Genomic DNA, 21,318 nt, shown 5'->3' with positions numbered 1-21,318 from the left:
GCTTTCTTCTTTATAAATCGATTTTTCAAGATCTAAATAATATCACTGCGAATTCTATAAAGTGAAAATATTTTAATTCTATGTCGAGTTATTAGCACCAAATTTGGGAGACTTGGTGACAAATTTTGTGATGTGGTGACATTTGTCTTAAAATTTTGTTTAGGAAATTTGAGAGTTGTCTCTTGTCTAGGAAAAGTGAGAATTCTCCAAGAATATTTAAAATCTCGGCTGCAATTGCCGAAATTTTTTTTCTGCTATCAGGTAAAGATCCCACTGACCCTACAAACTAATACATACCTATATCATTATTTCCTATTATCAGTAAAATTACTCAACATTGTATACGGCAATAAATTATTGACTATCTGAATAATTAATTCTTACTAATTTGAGTTTAAATCAAGATTTTTCTTTATTCACCATCTCCTGAGACCAGTCGAAAACATTTACATCTGATTTGCAAACCAATTTCAGCAGAATAGCAGCTCTTTTCTTTTACATTCAAAAAGTTTTTAATAGAGTATAGATAAATGGTCTAATTTACAAACTCATTGAAATTAAAATGCCGTTTCAATCATCAAACTCATTGCAAAATTTTTAATTCCGTCTTTGCAATTCAATTCTAAATAGCTATAATCAAATTACGAGAATCCAGTTTTTGAATTCAAGATGAATCAATTCCATTAAGTCGGCAGAGTTAATTGGCAAGGAAAGAAAGGGAAGAATAAAAAATGTTGCCAATCAGAAAATAAAAATTTCTAGAATCGCCGTCAAAGATTTTTAAATAAATTAGTTCACTAGTTTGCCAAACACATCTTACAATAATGAATACAGCATTAAATTTCAGTGAAAACATTTACCCATTTAGTAGATTACATCTGTAAGTTCCCTTTGAAAATAACAACTATTCATTTAACCTCCTTTGTTACGAAAAAAGCACGAAACAGCATCCAGGTTTCACAATCATTCCTTATTCCGCAAATGAAAATTAATTTGCATATTATAAATTCGTAAAAGCTTACATGTCAGCCTTTTTTAATAAAATTTTTTGATAAATTTGTTTTAGATAACTAAACATTTTTCTATGAACTGCGACGATTCAAATATTATATTTTACAAAGTGGAGTAAGTCATATCATTGGCTCTCCGACCCGGCCGAAGGCACACGGATAAATAATACTGAATGACCCGACCGCCGCAACAGCAACACCGGCGAGAACTGTGGTTGAATCCTAAGGGCCATCACCGGTCACGGTACAACCCTCCCTTTGGAAAGTACGTCCCGTCATCTATGGGAGGAGCCATACCCCCCCATCCCTTTTCTTGTATCCTCCAGGTTGGCGAGAACCAACCACCATGTCGGAAGCTTCTCATCCTCATTTCGAGGTGCCCTCTGGGTGTGTGTGGGGGGGGGAAGTACAGTAATAAAATTTAGATTTTAATTGATTGTTCCGAGCAAGAATTCTAAGAATATTTTCCTAATTTTAGAGAGCTATTCAGATTAATACGCAAAATAGAATATATATTATTGGAGTTATTAGCATGCATTATACAAAACATGATTAAATTCCGTGTAAATTTTCAAAAAAAAAAAAATCAAATATGTCAACTGAGAGAATTAGGAATATTAAAGTACATTATTTCACACTCCCTAATACCATTATTCCATCATTTTGTATTCTACTTGATTCAATGTAAAATTTGCACTATTGCTTCTCAACTTAAAACATGAAAATAATGAAAAACAACGACATAAATGATAAACTACAGTTGTTGAACTTTTAGATGTTACATCATAATGCTATTTGAAATGCAACGGTTCAGCTAATTAAGTTTTCTAATTACATGTTATATTTCGCGGAACAGTAACTCACTTCCTCATTTCTCAAACAAATTGGACAGATAGTAAGTAAAATTCTTTTTTGCACACACACACACACACACACACACATATATATATATATATATATATATATATATATATATAGTATATACGTTATTCAGCCTGCTGAAATTTTACACGGATTTCGAACATTATTCGTAACGGAATCAATTCGCCTTTTATCAAGAAAAAAAAAAAAAAAAAAAAAAGATTTATCATAGTCTCGAAATTATTTTGTTCCGACATCAAAAAATTAAAAACATTTTTGATGTCTGAAATATAATAACAAATATATGCATTGTATCTATCATTAGAATCATCAATCGTTTGAAAGAAGATTCCTTTAGTTTAAATCATGTTCCATATATCAATTTTAGCCAGTCCAACTTGAACCTAGTTCAAAATAATTAAAGTACTGATATACAAAGAAATTATAAGACAGCTTAAAGAAATTTGAAAGAATGAGAAATGGGTTAATTTGTAAAAATCATACAATATTTTATTTTTAAAAAATAGAAATGTAAAACGAAAATGAAAAACCCCTCAAATTTTTGTGGTGGCAAAAGGTATATATCTTCTAAATTTAAAATAAAAAGGTAGTATAGTCTTTTTTTTTCGAATTAAAAAAAAACAAACATAAATTTATTTTAAGGTAAGTGGGGGGGGCTTCATATAACCAGCATGAAAGTAAACAAAATAAATCACCAAATGACACGAATTCACATTATTATTTTTTATTTTATTCATTATTTATTTATTTTTTCTGTTTTAGTAAACAAATATGAACAATGGAATAGCTGTAAAGAGAGATGCTCGATTTGTAGAAAGAAGTTCAAAGAAAAATTTATTATTCATTTCTCAGATGCTGAGTAGTAACCCGATTCTCTGGTTTAGAAAAACAATTGTTTGGAAAAGATGGATTATAGAAGAAAACAGTTTTCGTATTAAAAAATGTGCCACTTTGATTCCCCAAAAACTCGAATTAAGAATTAGAATTGTTGCGTTATTTATTCAAAAAAATTGATTTTAAAGTGGCAGACAATTTCCTTATCTATTATTTCTTGATTATTTTTGTTCCAAATTGGAGTAATGAGAAAATTCAGCTATATTAAGTTAAGAATTCTTATTCAAGACCATGTAGGATAAGAGTTGAGAATATTTTATTTTTATATAATATTGTTACGGATTTCCCTCGATCACTATCAATCCGCCGGGTTCGTTTACTTGTGTGTATTTAGTGGTTGTGTATGGTATGAAGATAACACAACACAATGATCAGTCCTAGACGAACGTTTATTGACACTACGACACACAGGACAGCACAAAGACGACAACTATATACAGCACAGATAAGACAATTATCTTCAGCCGAGACGTGCACACAGCAGCACACAACAAGACTCTACTGCAGACAGTAGAGCACAGCTTAGTTCAGCACTTGACTCCGTCGCTGCTCTGCTAATCTCTGGAAGACCCGTTGTTTACCATCAATTCCGACTACTACTACGGCAGCTGCAGACTGCATCCTTTTATAGGTCTCAGGAGGCGGGGCTAGAAGCCTCTCAACCAATCAGAAACTTTCGAGGCGTATCTTGGTTCCTAATGGACGAATCGGGAAAATTCTCGATGTTTCTGGTATAATCTATTTTGGCGCCAAAGTCGCCAAATTCGTCACCAAGTCGCCAAATGGTTGCCAAGCTTTGGGACCTCCAATGCGGCACCCGGACTCCGTCCAATATAGATGACTGTAAAACAGTCTTTCTGATGATGGAACCAACTATCAGAAGTTGCATCACAGATTCGTAACAATATAATATAAATTCTAATTGATTGATCTGATTGATTTATTGATGGATCAAAATCCTCTCAATCTATTGGATTTGGTATTGACTTTCCAGAGGTTACATAAAGTTAGCGCCTGCATGATTAGTGCTCTGTCTTGACTGCTGAACTATCTGCAATTTTGTTAGCTTTCAAAAAAATTTCCTTTTTTAAAGAGACTTTTTACAGTATTTATTCAGATGGTAAGAGTGCTTTAGAGACTCTATGTAACTTTGCAAATTGCAGGCATCCTTTTGCAATTGATATTCTCTGTTGTTTAAAAGATATTCAGACTAAGGGGTATAAAATCTTATTCAGATGGATTCCTAGTCATGTTGGCATAACCAGCAATGAAGTGGCTGACGCTGCCAAAGCGGCTATTCATATTTTACAGTGCCCTTGCCCACATATTTATCTAATTGACGTGTATAATAAATATATACTTTCAGTTTGGCAAGAATCTTGGAAGCAAGAAATCCAAAACAAACTGTATTTTACTAAACCGACAATTGAATTGTGGCCTGTTACTTCGGTTTGATGGACCGATGTAAAATTAACTAGACAACGAACTGATCACACCCGCCTAACTCAGACTAATAGAGATTCAATCTTTTGTTTTGTGAGAGAGTGCCGATGTGCTCGGATTGTAAAGTTAACCTTACAGTTTTACGTATTTTAATTGAATGTCCCAAATTTATTTCTTATAGTATGCATTCCTTTAATTCATCATCATTAGATTTGCGTGAAGTGGTTGGAGAGCAACCTCACCGAAATATTCTTGAATTTTAAAAAGCTACTAACTGTATCCATTGTTTGAATTATTGAATTATTGTCCATTATTGAAAATGTTTTTAATCTTTTTGCCAAGAGGAGACATAATTTTAATCATTTAATTGTGTGGTAATATATTCTTACAATGTGTTCTGGCACAGCATAACCAATTCTGGCTCTTGTGCCATAAAAATACAATCCAATCCTAATTGAGTTACTAGTAAGTAACATATCAAAAGAACTATAAAAACAAATATGTAATGTAATAGCCAATTCTGGTTTTTAACATTTATTCTATACTTAAAATGTAACTGTATTCAAATAAGACCGAAAGATGGCAAACAAGACAAAATTTATAAAGATTTCAAACTTTGGTTAGATAGTCCATCGACCTCAGTGAAATAAAAACCAGAAAACCTGACCTACTCTCAAAGTTTCTCCTGTGATTTTGAAATCTACTTATACAATTCCATTATAAATATTAATAGTTAAACATAAAATGCGTGAAAACTTTGAATAATGCATAAATAATTCTTCTAAAAATCCTTTCACAAAATTATACTCTATTTATTATTTTTTTATATTTATTTATTTGAAAAAAAAAGAAAAAGAAAAAATAATTCCATGAGAAATGATACGGCAAGAAATAAGATCAGAATTTTGGAAAGTTTAATACCAGGAAATGTTTCAAACATTTCACAATATTTGCTTTAATTAGAATTTCGCGATTATTACTATACTTTCTTATTTCTATATATCTTTCAACATTTTACACTATTCTGAGTAATGATCGTTCATTTGAATATCAAGTTATATAAAATTTCAAAACATTATATATTTTTTTGTAAATTCCATACTTATTTTTAAATTTTTTTATACTTTTTCCTTGAAAATTTTAAAATTTTTCCTTGAACAGTGAGATTGTCAACAACTTTGATTTAAAAAGAGTAATATTTTGTGAACTGTATAAAAGAATCCAACATTAAACTCAGGGGTTGACTTTTCGAATTTCATAAAGCTTCGGATATTTTTGTTAGATAAATTCGAGACATCAAAAATGTCTTTTCAACAGGTGTTGTTATTCCTCACTTTAGCCGTTTTTGCATCTGTTTTTACCGAAGCGCATAAAAAGGTGTTTTGTAACGGTAAGTATTTTTGCTGTAAGTTATATTTAATTTGTGCCTTTATTTTACTTGTTTGCTTATTGTTATAGTTGTGAATGTTATAGAACTGATTGTTCCAGATTAATGGGAACAATCTTTATTTAAGAGCCTACACTTCGGGCTAAACCATGTTCCAGATTTGTGCCATTTTTGAATTATTATTACTCTTTTATTTATTTATTTATTTTTTACTTTCTGGAATACCAATATACAAAGGGAAAACAGAGCATTGCATCCTCAAGCAATTCGCCTCAAGATTTTTCATTACAATCATAAAAATTTGAGATTGTACAGGTTTTGTATCATTAAAACACCCATAGATTTGATTAAATTATTGTGGATTATATTATTGGATTATATCTGTCTGTCTTGTGATGAATATCATTACTAAGAAAGGCAACAAGATTATAATGAATTTCGGCATTCGGTCTTCTCACCAAATCGTAAATTTATGTAAATTTTCTACGAATTCTACTTTGGGCAGCTTATTTATCTGACCTGAAGATGAGAGCAGGGTGATTCAAAAGCGAAACAAATTAGATGGATGAAAATCGGCATATGATTTTATAAGTAAAAGTGTATATCTGAATCTAATTTGGGATTAAATTCCCAAAAATCAACATATCAAACGAAAAATATCCAAAATACATACTTTTTGTTTCGTTATATTAACTGCTGCTGAATATTTGAAGCTAACAATAAAATGAGCTATATTCAGTGCGAATACGTGAAAGTACAGGAAAAGCAATTCTGCATTAAAGAAACATTCTTAGCCGCCTTTGGTGACCAGCTTATTCGACCCTATTATTAACTTTTTAGGTTGTTGAACTATGAATATAGAATGCTTTTTTAAAGGAATTTTCATTTGATAAGACTGATAACTATGAATTTTGTTGAATCAGTCCTATACAAATTACTAAGTGAGAAAAGTGAAATGCCTGCTTCTGAAATGATCTCCAAAGAAAATAATTTTTTAAATCTTAATTTTAATATTATCAAAAACAAGTGATGGCGTGTTTTCCATAAATGAATTTGATTTTCATCAAAACATTAAAACCGTTGTTACAGATTGCCTGCAAAATTGAATTTTTAAAACATATTAAACATAAAAAATACTATATAAAAATAAAAATAATACAAATAATTATTACAATTTTTGAACTTAAAGGTAATGCTAAAAACCATTTTTTGTGAAATTACTACTTTAGAATATACGATCTTCAATTTCTATAATTAAGTCATAGAGATCACCTATCTAATGGCACTTAAGCTTATTTTCATTCTCGATTAAACTTTCAGTTTGATGCCCATTTATTTCATCTTGATTCACATTTTCTTTCCTCTGACTGAATGGATGTTTTGGTGGCATGGGGATTCGTGTTTTGAGCATTTCTTATAATATTTTACAGCTCCATCAATTAGCGAAATGAAGCATTAAGTGCGGCGGTAAAAACGTTCAACGAAGTATTCTGAAATATTCATGCGGCAATTTGTATACATTTGATTTTTTCTATTTAACAATAAGTAATGGAAACAATTTCTGTGCCACGCACGTTAGTATTTTATACAGATAAATAGTTCCTATCAAGAGCTTTTTAAAAGATTAGTTTGATTTATATATATTATTATTTCTCTTTTCCTATCTTTAAGATGTTTGCTTGGTTTTAGAACAAAGAGATTGCTCATTTTGATATATAATATATATACTAATGAATTACAAATTAAAAATTAGGAAATAATTTTAAATATTTTTAGAACAATAATAAAAATGAGTTTTAAAGTTTTTTTAAAAAATTAAATTTTATTTAATAAGATTTAAATGCTTCTTAATCTTCTTAAAGATTAAGAAGCATTTAAGCATTGTTGATTAAGTACTTCTCAATCAACAATGTGATTTACTAGAGATTAATTATGCCTATCAAATTGTTTTAATGTTAGTTTTAGAAACAGATTCGTAGTCATTAAATGTTTCACTAAAAATACTCAAACCTTTGAAGAGGTCGTTACTAGTAGCATCACCATTTCATCAACTTGTTGTTTAACACGATGAAATTCTATTTATATCAATTTATATAAATTTTGAAAAGAATGATAGCAAGAACATATATGAAGTGTTTTCCATAATTAATTAAGTTCATATTGGTTTGATCCATATCCATTAGAAACCCACTTAAATATAAAACAAGCTTTTAAAGGTGCTTCATTTTCCATAATGAATCAGTTTTCCATCTACTTTTATCTGATTAGGATCTTTCATTACAGAAGAAAGACTTGATCACGTTTTGTTTGCATAGATCTTATCAATCAGTACTTCACGAGACAGTGTATTGAAACAGAGAATGCTTAACAATGGCTTGAGGGCTCACTTTATTCCTTCGCCTTCCGTCCTTACACATTATGAAAGAGATTGCATAACTTTTAGGGAAACTGTTCAATTTCCTTATTTCAATAGTTAATGAAATTTGGCATAGAAATTTGAATTCGTCGATAACAAAAGAAACTTGAGTATTGTTTCTAATTCTCTCTAAATATGATTTTGGTTTCGAATCATTAGACAATGTTATATTTTTTATGATCCCGTTGGATACTTGAAAAAGATTTTAGAATCATAAAACTATTGTTTTTTGAACCTGTGAAAATGTTTTAACTTCGACATTATACGGCGGATGACATGGCAGAACATGATAACATGATATGATTGATTTTGCGCTTCATAAGTATTGTGAAATAAAAGGAAAATGAATTTGGGATATTTTCCCTACCACTGACTAGAGTTCAAAATTTGATATTTCTAAAATGTTGGCGACATAATCGCATACCAAATTTTATTTTTCATGCGTTCATGTACTGACAAAGATACAAACTGACCGAAGGTTAACCAAAATTTGATACATGTTTATAAACTGAAGCATAAGACGAGAAATCCACATTCTTCATTTCATTTTTCTGTATATTGACATTTTTTAAAAAATGTATTCACATGTATATGGAAGGATGAAAAAAAATGGAAGAACGTATTTTCTACACATCTAGTTAAAACGCAACATTCCATACTCTGAAACATTTTTGTTTTTCTACGTTATCGGTTTTCCAAACAGGCAATAGGCATAGTTTTAAAAATAAGTTTTTTTATATTTAAGGGACCTCTAAAGCTTGGAAATACATTAAAATTTCGAGGCGATATTTTTTGATGATTGCAATATTTTCTCTTTGTGTACTCATGTATGAGAAACTAAGAACTCAAATTATTTAGATTATCTAATGGTAGCGCAGTGAGGATAAGTTGCGCTCTGTGGATACGATAATTTTTTTCCTTCCTCCTAACATCAATAGAGACTTAACAAGTACAAAGGCATTGCGAAACGGTAGTACGGTGTTATTTTATCGTCCTCCCAAAGTATTTTAAGATAAACAAACTAAAACTCTGTCATAAATGTATCTCTTAAGACAAGAGTTCGGACCATTTTAACCTTTGTTATTGCGCCACTATTATCAGATATTCTCTTTTAAACCTTTGAGAAGTGCTGATTTTAAAATTTAATAACCATTTGTTACTGTCCCATTGAAGTCACGTGGTGATCCTGAGGTAGGCATGACATTCTATTGTGAGCAATAGTTGGCCTCGTATGAACGTCGTATCGTTGTAGACAGATACAATAAAAAGCGCTTATCATAATGTTCAGGTACAAACTGCATTGTATAAATAGGAAATTCACCAAGACCAAATAGAAATATCATTATTGTCAAGTTTATCGTTATAGCCGGAATAGTATGTACACGTTTCTCTATATAATGAAACAATGCTATAGTTTTGACTTAATGACTACAGTATCAACACTCGAAATATTGAATAGTGTTTAATAGTAATTTTAGAAAATGGTTATAATTGGGTGCACTTATAAAAGATCTTATATTTAATTCCGAATTCAAAGAAAATCAAAATACAGCTGTTTCCCACTATTTGGTTTAACATATTGGAAAGTAATGACAGATAATAAAACAACTTGATAAATCTGAATTTTAAAATGCATATCTCGCACTTCCAGTATTATTAAAAGCTTTCTTTTCATTTCAGAACAAACTCTTATTTATATTTTTTGACCTCTTAGTACACTGGTCAGAGCGTTGTAAATATTTATACGCTTTATTGTATATTTTAAAATTTAAGTCTCAAGTCTAAAAATGAAAATATCGTATACATTTTAAATTAATTTTTATAATTTCTATCTCCATTGTAGGAAACATAAAATCATTACACTGTGTAATAAGAATACGTATAATTTTTAATAAATAAGACATTTATGTAAAATGTATTCACACAAATGTATTCACAAAAATTTTCACAAAAATGTTTAAATTTTGTTTTTCGTTGTTGCTGTCATTGTTCGACAACAACAAAAGTCACTGTTCGTTGATAAATGACATAAAAAATCAACGAAAGATAAGGCTAAAATGAATCAAAACTGACACTTGAAAAAATCCTTGACAGATAACTGCTTCTTCCTTTTAATCCTCTTCCACGACGCCCACTTCCTTTGCCCACAAAGCACAAGGGAATTATTCCTCCGGGTAGAAGAGAAAATTGTTTAACTGGATCAGACTATCTCAAGCCGGACAATACAAGCCTGATACCAAGAGTCTACTGTGTCTCTTAAAATATCTGCAGTTATTGATATTATAATTTCATGCAATTTATGACATTTTTAAAAAAATTAATTAATTAGATTCTGCATGACGATAAATTTTTTTTTTTAATTTTTCCTATTTTGTACAACGTATACCTATTCGGAGTTGAAATCTCTTTAAAGGCAATAAAAGAATAATTAATATGTTATAGTTTCCTCTGTTCTGATATCTTCCGGGTATTTTAAATTGTTTCTTTTTTACTCCGACATTTAAACTATGCTGAGGTATTTTAATTTCAGTTTTTTTGTATATATATATATATATATATATATATATATATATACAGTACACTCCCGAGTAACCGGCCTAATGTGGCTGAAGGGCAGGCTGGATAACAAAATTCATTGCTCACCAAAACCAGAAGATAGAATTTTTATACCAAAACTCATGGTTATAATATGTATTTTCTCACGAAACCCTGCATTTATCTCTAGACAAGTAGAATGTGAATGCAACTGAGGCCCTGTGAATCGTAGAAGCAGTTGCCAGTAACGTATGGAGTTAAAATAGAAGACTCTATGCTGGTAGTTTATATATGTTTAAATACTGCAGTGCAAATTTCAAGAATTTATTAGAGAAAATGTAAGTTAAAATATACAAACTGTTCACATTTTAAACATAAACTCTGTAATGCTTAACTTAAATGCAGGAAACATAAACAAAACATCAACGTAAATGTTAGCCCTAGTTCTTAAGAAAAATGACTGAAATTGCTTTTATTTTTCACTGATAAATGATTACACAGATTTGAAAAGGTAATCTTAAGATAAGAGTCAAAACTTGATGTTACTTTTTTTTTGTTTTGTTTTTGAAAAGTTCTTAATAAATGCTTCTGCGTTTTAGCCCTGTTCCGAGACGCTATGTCCTTCCACTTACACAAACAGACGATATCAGCTGGCGTCGGTTGTTCAGCTGCCTTCCTCATTTAATTGCAATAAAAGAAAACTAGGCAAGATAGTACCGAAACCGAATACTCGGGAGAGTACTGTAAAGATCTGATGACCGTGATGTATTATTAACGGTGTTTATTCATAATCACCAATAAGTTTAATGGTGATTATAAACAATCACTAGTAATTGTACGTAATCACCGATTAATCACATTATTATACCATAACATATATATACTCACTCACAAATGTGTTCGTGAATATTTTTTATCGTTTTTTTTCTCCATCTTTCTTTTCTATCAATTACGTATTAGTGTTTTTATATTTATTTATTACTTTATTATAATTTATCTTTAATTTTATACTTAAGTAATTTCCACTTTCTTTTTTAAAAAATTCATTTATTCTGTTTTCAGCTTAAATCCTGCAAATACTCTTATGTTTTTCTGTGTTACTAACTTCTGTTTCTGTTTTTTGTGTAATTTTCTTTTCATTTGTAATGTCTTAAGAATTTAATAAGCTAAATGTATTTTTTTATTCTTACTAAAAAAGATGTTTTCTTGTCCATTTAACCTTTCAATGTTCACAATTGCTATGCGGAGATATCAGGTGGATTTCTATATGCTGCTGATTAAAATCAGTAAAATAAAAAAAAATTATGTAATATATGGTATAGTATTTCTAACAATTGATTTTTGTTTTCATGAATTTGTGCATTAGAAAACTTGATGCAAGAAGTGCAAAGTGTGATCGACGGTGCTCCTAGCTTGGTAAGTTTTATTTATTTATTTATTTTTAAGATTTCGAACTCTAATTTAACTATAAATAATTACAATTTTGAAATCAGAAATCGCAACAAATTTTATATATTCATTATTCTTATTTGTAATTAAATATAATATATAAAATATATAAAAGTCTTAAACTTTTAAATATGAAATCGGAACAATTGCATTACATTCCACAACAAACACTTTACAAGGAAACCATTAATTTTGGAAAATGTTATTTTAGATTTATTTTCTATGATGCTTTGCAAAATCAGATGCACATCAAAATACGCATTTTGAAGTTGTTCCTTTATTGTATAGCAGAGTCCTGATGGAGTTGATTATTTTTAAATATATTGTAGACATTTTATATATATATATATATATTTGACGATTAATTATTTGAAGTGTGATATAAGTTTAAAATAAAAAAATCAATTTTTTGAGAAAATTTTATGCAAATTGCTTTTTATCCCTCAACGGCTTGATTATCTGCTGACTTGTGTATTTGTGTATACATGACTTACGAATAACTTGAAAAGGATTTATATTTAATGGAAATGATAAATATGGATGATTTTCTCATGACCTTAAAAATGATTTATGAATATCTTAAAAATGATGAATATAGAAGATTTTCAATATGAATATCTTGAAAAAAATTTGCAGATCTACATCTAGTTTTCATTGAAAAGAGGCTTCATTTTATCTAATCGAATGCTAGTGAACACGGTAATTCATTAATATAACAATCAAGATAACTGAAATTTGGTTTGGTGTACTGACTATAAAAATTTAAATGTGAAATTTTTAACTTAATGTGAAATTTTTAACTCAATCAAACAAACAGAAAAGGTAAAAATACATACTCAGTCCGCTTCATTGTACAAAGAATGTATTTCACTCACAGCATGGCGTATTGAGTAAAATACAAAAAATATGAGGGGTTCTTTCTTTTATCCTATATGTACAGAAAGGAATAGCTGCAATCGTCAAAAAATTTGTACACTAGATTAGAAGGAATTTCGATGTTTTAAATGTTCCTGAACCCGATAAACTCTTTTTACAAATGGTTTTATTCGGTCTGTCCGTTAGCGTGTAACAGAAAAAAATAGCACAAATCTTACAAAACAATAGCTTATCATCCTTTTATAGAAATAGTGATGATTTCGACTAGTCAGCTACCTAAATTCGCTAGGCTGAGAGAAATCTGCAAGCCAGTCGATTGAAAAAACTTTATTTTGTAAGTTTCAAATAAATGTTTGCAAAAATGTCAAATTTTATGAATGATAAAATATTAGGATACTGTTAACACTTTATCAAGCATAATTCGTCTGGTTCCTGTACGTGTCATTAATCATTAGATTATTTATAAAACCGAATATCTGCTTCAATAATATTATGTACAAACATGGATGCCACCGATTATGGAGTCATGATAGATAAACATGAGCATATGCATATTTACAAAGTTAATAAAATTATATATCCAAAAATAAATTGACATGTTAAAAATGCGCTGAAATGTAAAAATCTAGCAGTTGCATTTTTCTATCTTGTTTTTTGGATAATAGATAGCAATATCTGATTAGGTTCGCAGCCCACAGTGCACCACTGCGATTGTTATTAAAATGAGATGAGATGCTGTTCCGTAAGGTGCGCGTATTGATGTCTTTTCTTGTCTTTCGTGTTTAGTGTTTTGGGTGAAATATGATTATTAACGGAATGTACCCAAAGACATACGTCTACTTGCCTCCACTGTACGGATCATAAGGATGTTCATTCCACTACAAAACTATTTTGACCATCTTATTAAAGGAAGGATTTCATATTATAAACTACTTAGGGCCAAAAAGTATTTTTCAGAAAAACTTCAGAACAGATGAAAAAAAATATACACATCGTTCGTTAAAATCATATCGAAACATCTAAATTCTACTTTCAATGCCATTACAAATAGTGTTTTTACTCCTATTGTATCAATATCTGAATTTTACCCATCACACGCACACAAGCACAAAGTCTGTAGGACTGTAGTTTTATTTTGGAAGGGTTAAGAGATCGCATATCTCCGTCCCATTCACAGCAAATAAAGACACACACTCAATGGAAGTATTTCCACGTACAGACTGAGCCTCCCGCGATACATTAGACAAAAGGCTCACTAGATGGTGCTGGTGTTAGTTGAGAACAAACAGATTAAGATTTTGACATTCTTAATAACTTTTTGTAGCAGATACGGAATCTGTTTCTTTTTATTTATTTTTTTAGATTCTAGATGCAACACTTAAATGCATGAGAGCTGGCAGCCCTGAGGATCGCGAAGCAGAGACGACAGTGAATTGCAATGGCAATGTGAGTATACGTCTAAATTTCTTCCTAAAACTTTGAGTTTGAACATAAAGAGTTGCAAAATAAGATGATAATGTGCAATTATAATTATTATTGCACAAAATAATTATAATTATTAGAATACCAATAAGATGAAAAATGCGCAATTTTACATAAATCTGGTGGCACGAATGTAGTGTAAAGAAGAGATACGTAAAAGCATACCCTACAAAAATAAAGCAGAAATAGCATTATATTTGTATTGATAAAAACCATTGTAAGAACACCCAAATTTTTTGGTCACTTCTGACTTCTTAACCCTGCCACGATTCCCATTTGCGGATTTGTTAATTTATTTAAACTTCCTTATAGAGGATTTTTTTATAATATTCCATTGAGAATTTATTAGGTTGAAATTCTCAAATACTCTTCAATAAACCTCGAAAAAAGTATCGCATCCTCGAAAGATATCGAAGAATTTACTTATTGTCAATAGTCTAGTTATCGTTAAGAAATAGTGAAGTGATTCTAATATGTCATCCCCTTTGGAGTTTTAACAAAACAAAATTTTTGACGAAATCGTACTAGCAAACAATAAACCAAAAAAATGAGAACCATGCATATTGGTTTAAATTTTGATTTAAATTAACATTAATTTTTACTGCACGAAACGATTTTTATAGCTATAACTGATTTTTTGAGAAGTAACTATCCTTTTTCTTATGATTTATCGTTTCTACGATTGTTAGATTTAAACGAAATTAAAACTAATAACTGCAAAAATAATATATTCACAATATAAAACATGATGGTTTATATACTTTTTTTTCATACTGGTTGTTAAATTTTTATTGTTGATTTTAATTTAATGATTTTAAAAGATCCTTAAATGTTATCTGAGAGAGAGTGTAGCGTATATTCTATCCACAGTAATGTGTGAAAAGCATTTTGTAGCAAATATATATATATATATATATATATATATATATATATATATATATATATATATATATATATATATATATATATATATATATATATATATATATATATGCGCAAAAAAATAATAGTGATTGTTAAATTTAGAAATTAGGCTATATGGATATAACGCATTGTTTCTTTTTATTTTAGATTAAGACGATAGGAGTGAAATATGTTCTTGGTGTCCATGAACCAATGAAGGTAAAACATTTATTTCCTTTTTTTATAAAAAAAAAATGCAGCAAAACTTCTCTTAACGGGCATAATCCTTTCAAGAATCTTACTCATATATATATATATATATATATATATATATATATATATATATATATATATATATATATATATATATATATATATATATATATATATATATATATAAACATAATTTTCAAAGCAGAGTTGTGGCCAAGGAAGACACTTTGAATTTTTAACTTCTTTTTATTTACGTCCCGAGAAGCATGATTTAAATACAAGCAGATGCGACAAGGACAACACAGAACGACACAACAAGAAATGAGGAAAAGCTAAAAGAGAGGGAAAGTAATTTTCCCAGTGCTTATATACTTTGAGATTTTGATAGGGATTTTCTGCACGTGTCGAGCACAGGCAAGTGAATCATAGAGATTTTTTAAAAATAATGTGCTTGGCTGGACCGTTTTTATCCCTTCACTCGGAGTGTGAGAACTTGTCGGCTTTTAGCCGACTCGGCAATTTTAGAACTCGTGTTCTCGTGTTGAATTAATTAAATAAAAGTGGAATGGGATCAGGAAATAAGAGAATATATTAGAATGAAGTTGATGTGGGCTAAATTAAACTGAAAGTTATAAAATTAATTAAGTTTAAATTAGATTACACACACACACACACACACACACACACACACACACACACACACACACACACACACACATATATATATATAAATATAACTATTGATACCTCCTTCGTTGTTTCAAGTTCATTTCCACTTTCTTTTTAGTGCTTCTTCGGGCGATAACTTCTTACAAATATGCCCTTTATTGGCCAGACGGAGAATGGGTTACAGGGCGGACATTTGCGCGAAGTAATAACATTTTGTTGGCGATAAGTCATCAAATGTGACAACCATCTTTATCACTTTCTAATAACCCGAAAAGCGAAAAATGGATGCATCAAAAGTGATAAATCGCCAAATTTTTGGCCATGTATTTTGAAACTTCAAAAGTTTCAAACCAAAGCAACATCATATTCTCGCATGATAAAAAAATTACTCAAAGATATTCATTATTTGTAATTATCTTTCTTTTATAACAAAGCTTTTTAAAGACATTTGTCTTATGCTATCTTTTAAAATTTAGCGAAAATTAGATACATTATTATCGTTAAATGGATTTTAACTCGCATGTCTTTTGATTAAGCTGGCCCTTTTTAAGCCAATATCTTATATTTGCAATCTCTCTCTTTTTTCACTGAATTTTATTGCTCTACTAAGGTTATTATTCCCTCTTATCCTGTTCAAAACGCATGCCCAATTTTTTTGTTAGCATAACACAGAATGGAGCTCCATAAGTTCTTAGGTAGTTCTGGATATGCTCTTCCATCAGCTTGTTGATGCCATTGTTATTTACTTCTAGCCCCATAATCTTGGTCGGAGAGGGCACCTCGTGAAGGCTTTAAAAAAACTTACTCACACTCCTCGGAGTATCCGGCTATCTAATACTATCGGCTAAAGCTTCTTCCATGCAAAAACAAAAATTTTCAAAACAAGGATATGATGTTACGATGTCTCTTCTTCATTCATTCTGAGAAACATCGCTCGTTAAGCAAGCCATTTTTTTTTAACATTTTGTTTTGTTCCTTATGCGATTCACTCGTTACATGGGGTGCTCGTTAAATAAGGTTTGGCTGTAATGATAATAGAACAATCAAAATGGTATTAAAGGGAAAAGAATAATACAAATTTCTTTTGTCTTTTAGAAAAGATCTTTAAGAAAGAAAAGATCAAATGATGTGGAACCCCCTCCCCATCGTAAAGCAATTTTTCTCTTGCCCAGGCGTTCCTTCAGAATGTGCAGCACAGTCGTGTGCACAAATTCTGTCTGTCGGGCCAGCTCACGAATGGTTTGGCATCGATCACTGTCCATTATTGCGGCAACAATATGCACTTCTGCTTCTCTGACACTAGGACGACCTGGCCGGTGCCTGTCTGCCACATTTTGGCGTCCTTCATTGAAGGCTTTTACCCATCTTGCAACAGTTCTGTAAGGCAAAGTAGATTCCCCGGAACCTCTTGAAGCCCTAGATGACATTGTCGCGGTGTACGACCTCTGGCACATTTCAATTTTTATCTAATTTCGTTGTTCTTGTTTTGAAAACATCCTGACAACACTTACTTTAGACCACAAGCTAAGACTACAAGGATCAGTTCCTCGTGTCACTCCGCATGCGCGTGTCGTAGGAAGGACGAGTCTTTTTGCTGAGAGGTAAGGTAGGTATGTAGCTAACGTGTGGTATACGTGACATTGGTTTTGTTTCGAGGCGTTGTTGCCACTATTAAAGTTCCAAACCCGTATCTTGTTTCGCCTTTATAATTATCTACATTTTTTTTTTTTTGTCATTTTATTTACATTCTAAGTTGTTTATGCTCTTCAAAATATCTAGAAATAAGTTATATGAAATTAGATTCCAAGAGGCCTTTTAGTATATATGCTTTTTTTTAGGAGACCAATGTCTAAGCTCATATTGCTTTGATACTCTTGCTTAATCACCATTCTAGAACTGAATTCCAAGACTTTGTTTTCGAAAGGATACAAAATTCATTTCGCAAAAAATACATACATTAGTACTTCATTAATATTAAAATTTCGTTGATAATATTCGTCGTTCTTCGATTCTGGAACTAGGATTCTTTTAACCTCAAATTAGACACATAAGGTTTTGTTTTTCTGAGAGTTGAAACTTAGAAGAAAGACAAAAACAACTGAAATTCATTTAATTCGTAAATATATTAATTGGATTATAGCATGCGAATAAAAATCAAAGTATAGTAAATATAATCAACTGCATTAGTGGATATGTTCGTAATAATTTATTTAATATCATTGAGAGTTTTGCTAATATATTCCACAAAAATATATTGCAGTCAGGTATCTTGCTTTATACAGTATAATTTCATACATGTCATATTAAAAATATTGTTCTTAACCTAGTTTGTGAATTTAACAGATTTTCGATTTTACTCACATCTTTTCGCCCCTATACGACCATTCATTTTAGTATTTAATACACATACTTGTAATTTCTTGTATTCAATGTATAATTTTGGATAAAAAAATATTTAATAGGTAAATTTTATTCTGCCTTTTTTTTTTGTTTCATTTTCCAGTTTGCCGAATGCGCTTCCTCTGCTATAGTAGACTTAGAGGTAAGGAACATATTATTACTCTAATTTTAATCTGAAATTGTATTATTTTGGTACAAATGTATATTTTTCCTCGTAATTTATCTGAATGGCTAATGCTATATTACTTTTCTGACAGGGTTCAATCTCAGATGAAGAAAGAAGACGTATTGATCAATTGCAGGTAATAATTTTAATCCTTAAATTTCTTTCTTTAACGCTAGTCTTTGAAATCCAAAATGGGAAAAAAAAAAAAAAACATCTGGATATCAAAGATAATTGTTTAGATTCTCATAAAATGAAATTATTATTGTGGTCTTGAATATATATATTATTGATATTTTTAAATATGATAATATGGGGTAGAAATAAGTATCGTTATTATAGAAGACGAATGATATTGGCTTGGATTTTCAAATAGTCTTATATTATAGTCACTTACAAGTAATAATATCGATTCTAGAGTTATTCTCGTTAATTTTATTTTAATTTCAAAATTAGGAAACCAAAATACATTTTCATTGCTGAAGTGGTATCAACGATAAAATTCTTCAAGTAATAATTTAATAAAACTTAACTCATTTTAATTATCTACTATTTTAATATGATTTTATTCAAGCTGTTACTTAATTGAAATAATCAAAAAAGTATATAAAATTTTTAAAAACACTTTTTATTGCTACCCTAAATTATTTATAATTCATACTCTTGGATTTCTAAATAATCATCTTACACCGACATGTTTTTACTTTTTCAACAGTATATGTGTATTTATTATGTGTATTGAGGATTTAAAATCACGAGTACAAGTTTTAAGGAATATAAAGAACAAAATAAATAATGAGATCTGAAATATAACTCTACAGAATACGTTTAGACCAGTGATTCTCAACCTTTTTTTGGCTTGGCACACTTTTATCGATTTCAAAATTTGGCGGCACACAAAGAAAGAGATAAGTTTCAAAGTTGTTTACTTACCTATAACACACTGTGTAAAATATCGAAGATAAAAACAGTAAATAATTTTTTCTAGAAAATACTTTTCTTTTACAGTGTACTTTTCTTTAATTTAAACAAACTCTCTTGTAATATAAGAAAGCATTATAATTCTTACTATATACATTTTTAAAATTTGGTGGCACACTTTGAGAATTCGGCGGCACACAAAAGTGCCGCGGCCAAAAATAAATTTATTACACACACACACATACACATCAATAAGATAAACATTTTCATTTGAAATATTTTTTTAAATTAGAATTATATGTCATACTTTATTGGTATCATGCATTTGTATTAATTATATCCAAATTCAAAAGCTGTTATGAATCATAATTTTTCCAAATAATATCAAAAACAGTGATACGTAAAATTAAAAGAATACGCCCTACACCATTACCTTCAGTTCAATAATTAGTGTATCGTATTTAGAAATAACTGATGTATTAAACAGCTGTATATTAAGACAGTTCGGAAACGTCGAGATTTTCCGAGTAGCGTAGAAATACGCGCAATTTGATGTTATAATTATTTTACGTCGTAGCCAATGGAGTTGTCACTGATTATTGTAAAAATTAAAATATGAAATCAATTTTTTTTTTTTTTTTTTTTTTTTTTTTTTTTTTTTTTTAGGTCAGAGCCTTGAAATTATACGAAAAAATTCATGAGATGAGAGATTAATTTATCCAGTCTTCTTGAAGATAAATCCAGTAAATCAAGAAACAATTTAATATGTGGATAAAGAAATCATTGATGCTTTAATAAAATATTAACAATAAAATTCACTATTTTTTCATTTTACTTTCAACCAATCTTGATTTATACATACAATCATATGATACTGAGCGTAGAACATTTACTTTTGTGAAGCCACCAATACATCCTATTGCCTTGGATCTAACCTTCTATTATCAAAAATTTTGATTAATAGAATTAATCTTTTTTTTCAATGTAATCTTTTATAACTCTTCCATTTTAACCTTCTCACTACTGACTCAGTCCAACCAGGCCTTGTGTATACTAATGGGCCGTTTTTTACCCATAAATTTTTAAACAAATTCTCAGTGTAAATTTTATAAAAATACCGACATCAGATGTAAAATTTCGGTTTCTTTTTCTTTTTTTTTAAACATTGTAATCATATTTTTCTAAATGTCATCGATGTCTCAAATAAATATCACGTTCGAATATTCATCAAATACTGCCGACTAACGGCTTCAAATTTTGTCTTTTCGGGGGAAAAAATATGAGGCTTGGGGAGGACATCGTACCCCATTTTTTCCCTTGGCTATGTTCTTAATTACAATTAGGTTTAGTTTAGTTACATTAACGCCCCGTTTTAAAGAAACACTAGGGCTATTTTGAATGACGGGCAGATAATGAGGACAACACCTGGACTGGCACCCGCTTCTTCCACACCACAATAGTGGAGGACGTTTGTCCCCCACGGATTTAATATGCACCAGAGCCGCTTACACGACGGTTCTTCGGGGTGTCGGGTCTCGAACCTGAAACCCACTGATTCCGAGGAGGGGGCCTACCACCAGTCTACAGCAACCTTAATTACAGTTAGGAAATAGAGTAAGAAATTACAATCTGCTCATCTTAGTAAAAGAAGGATCTCAAAAATTAATTTTCAAAT

At 30.1% G+C, this 21,318-nt stretch overlaps 1 protein-coding gene across 2 annotated transcripts; it reads left to right on the top strand.

Annotated features, from left to right (window-relative positions):
- Positions 1 to 5,491: 5,491 nt before the first annotated feature.
- On the top strand, positions 5,492 to 20,420 carry LOC129980808 (uncharacterized). 2 transcript variants are annotated; one of them, XM_056091196.1, is made up of 7 exons: positions 5,492 to 5,619; positions 11,934 to 11,983; positions 14,255 to 14,338; positions 15,446 to 15,496; positions 18,663 to 18,701; positions 18,817 to 18,861; positions 20,310 to 20,420. In XM_056091196.1, exons 1-7 carry the CDS (start codon positions 5,532 to 5,534, stop codon positions 20,355 to 20,357), a joined length of 405 nt encoding a protein of 134 aa, XP_055947171.1. In that variant the 5' UTR covers positions 5,492 to 5,531; the 3' UTR covers positions 20,358 to 20,420. The 2 variants fall into 2 exon arrangements, with proteins under 2 accessions (XP_055947171.1, XP_055947179.1); XM_056091204.1 differs by lacking the exon at positions 5,492 to 5,619 and adding an exon at positions 11,328 to 11,402.
- The last annotated feature ends 898 nt before the right edge of the window (positions 20,421 to 21,318 follow it).

Source organism: Argiope bruennichi, chromosome 1, assembly GCF_947563725.1.
Source record: "Argiope bruennichi chromosome 1, qqArgBrue1.1, whole genome shotgun sequence".
In the NCBI taxonomy this organism is placed as follows: domain Eukaryota; kingdom Metazoa; phylum Arthropoda; class Arachnida; order Araneae; family Araneidae; genus Argiope; species Argiope bruennichi.
This window is presented reverse-complemented; position numbering and strand designations above follow the sequence as displayed.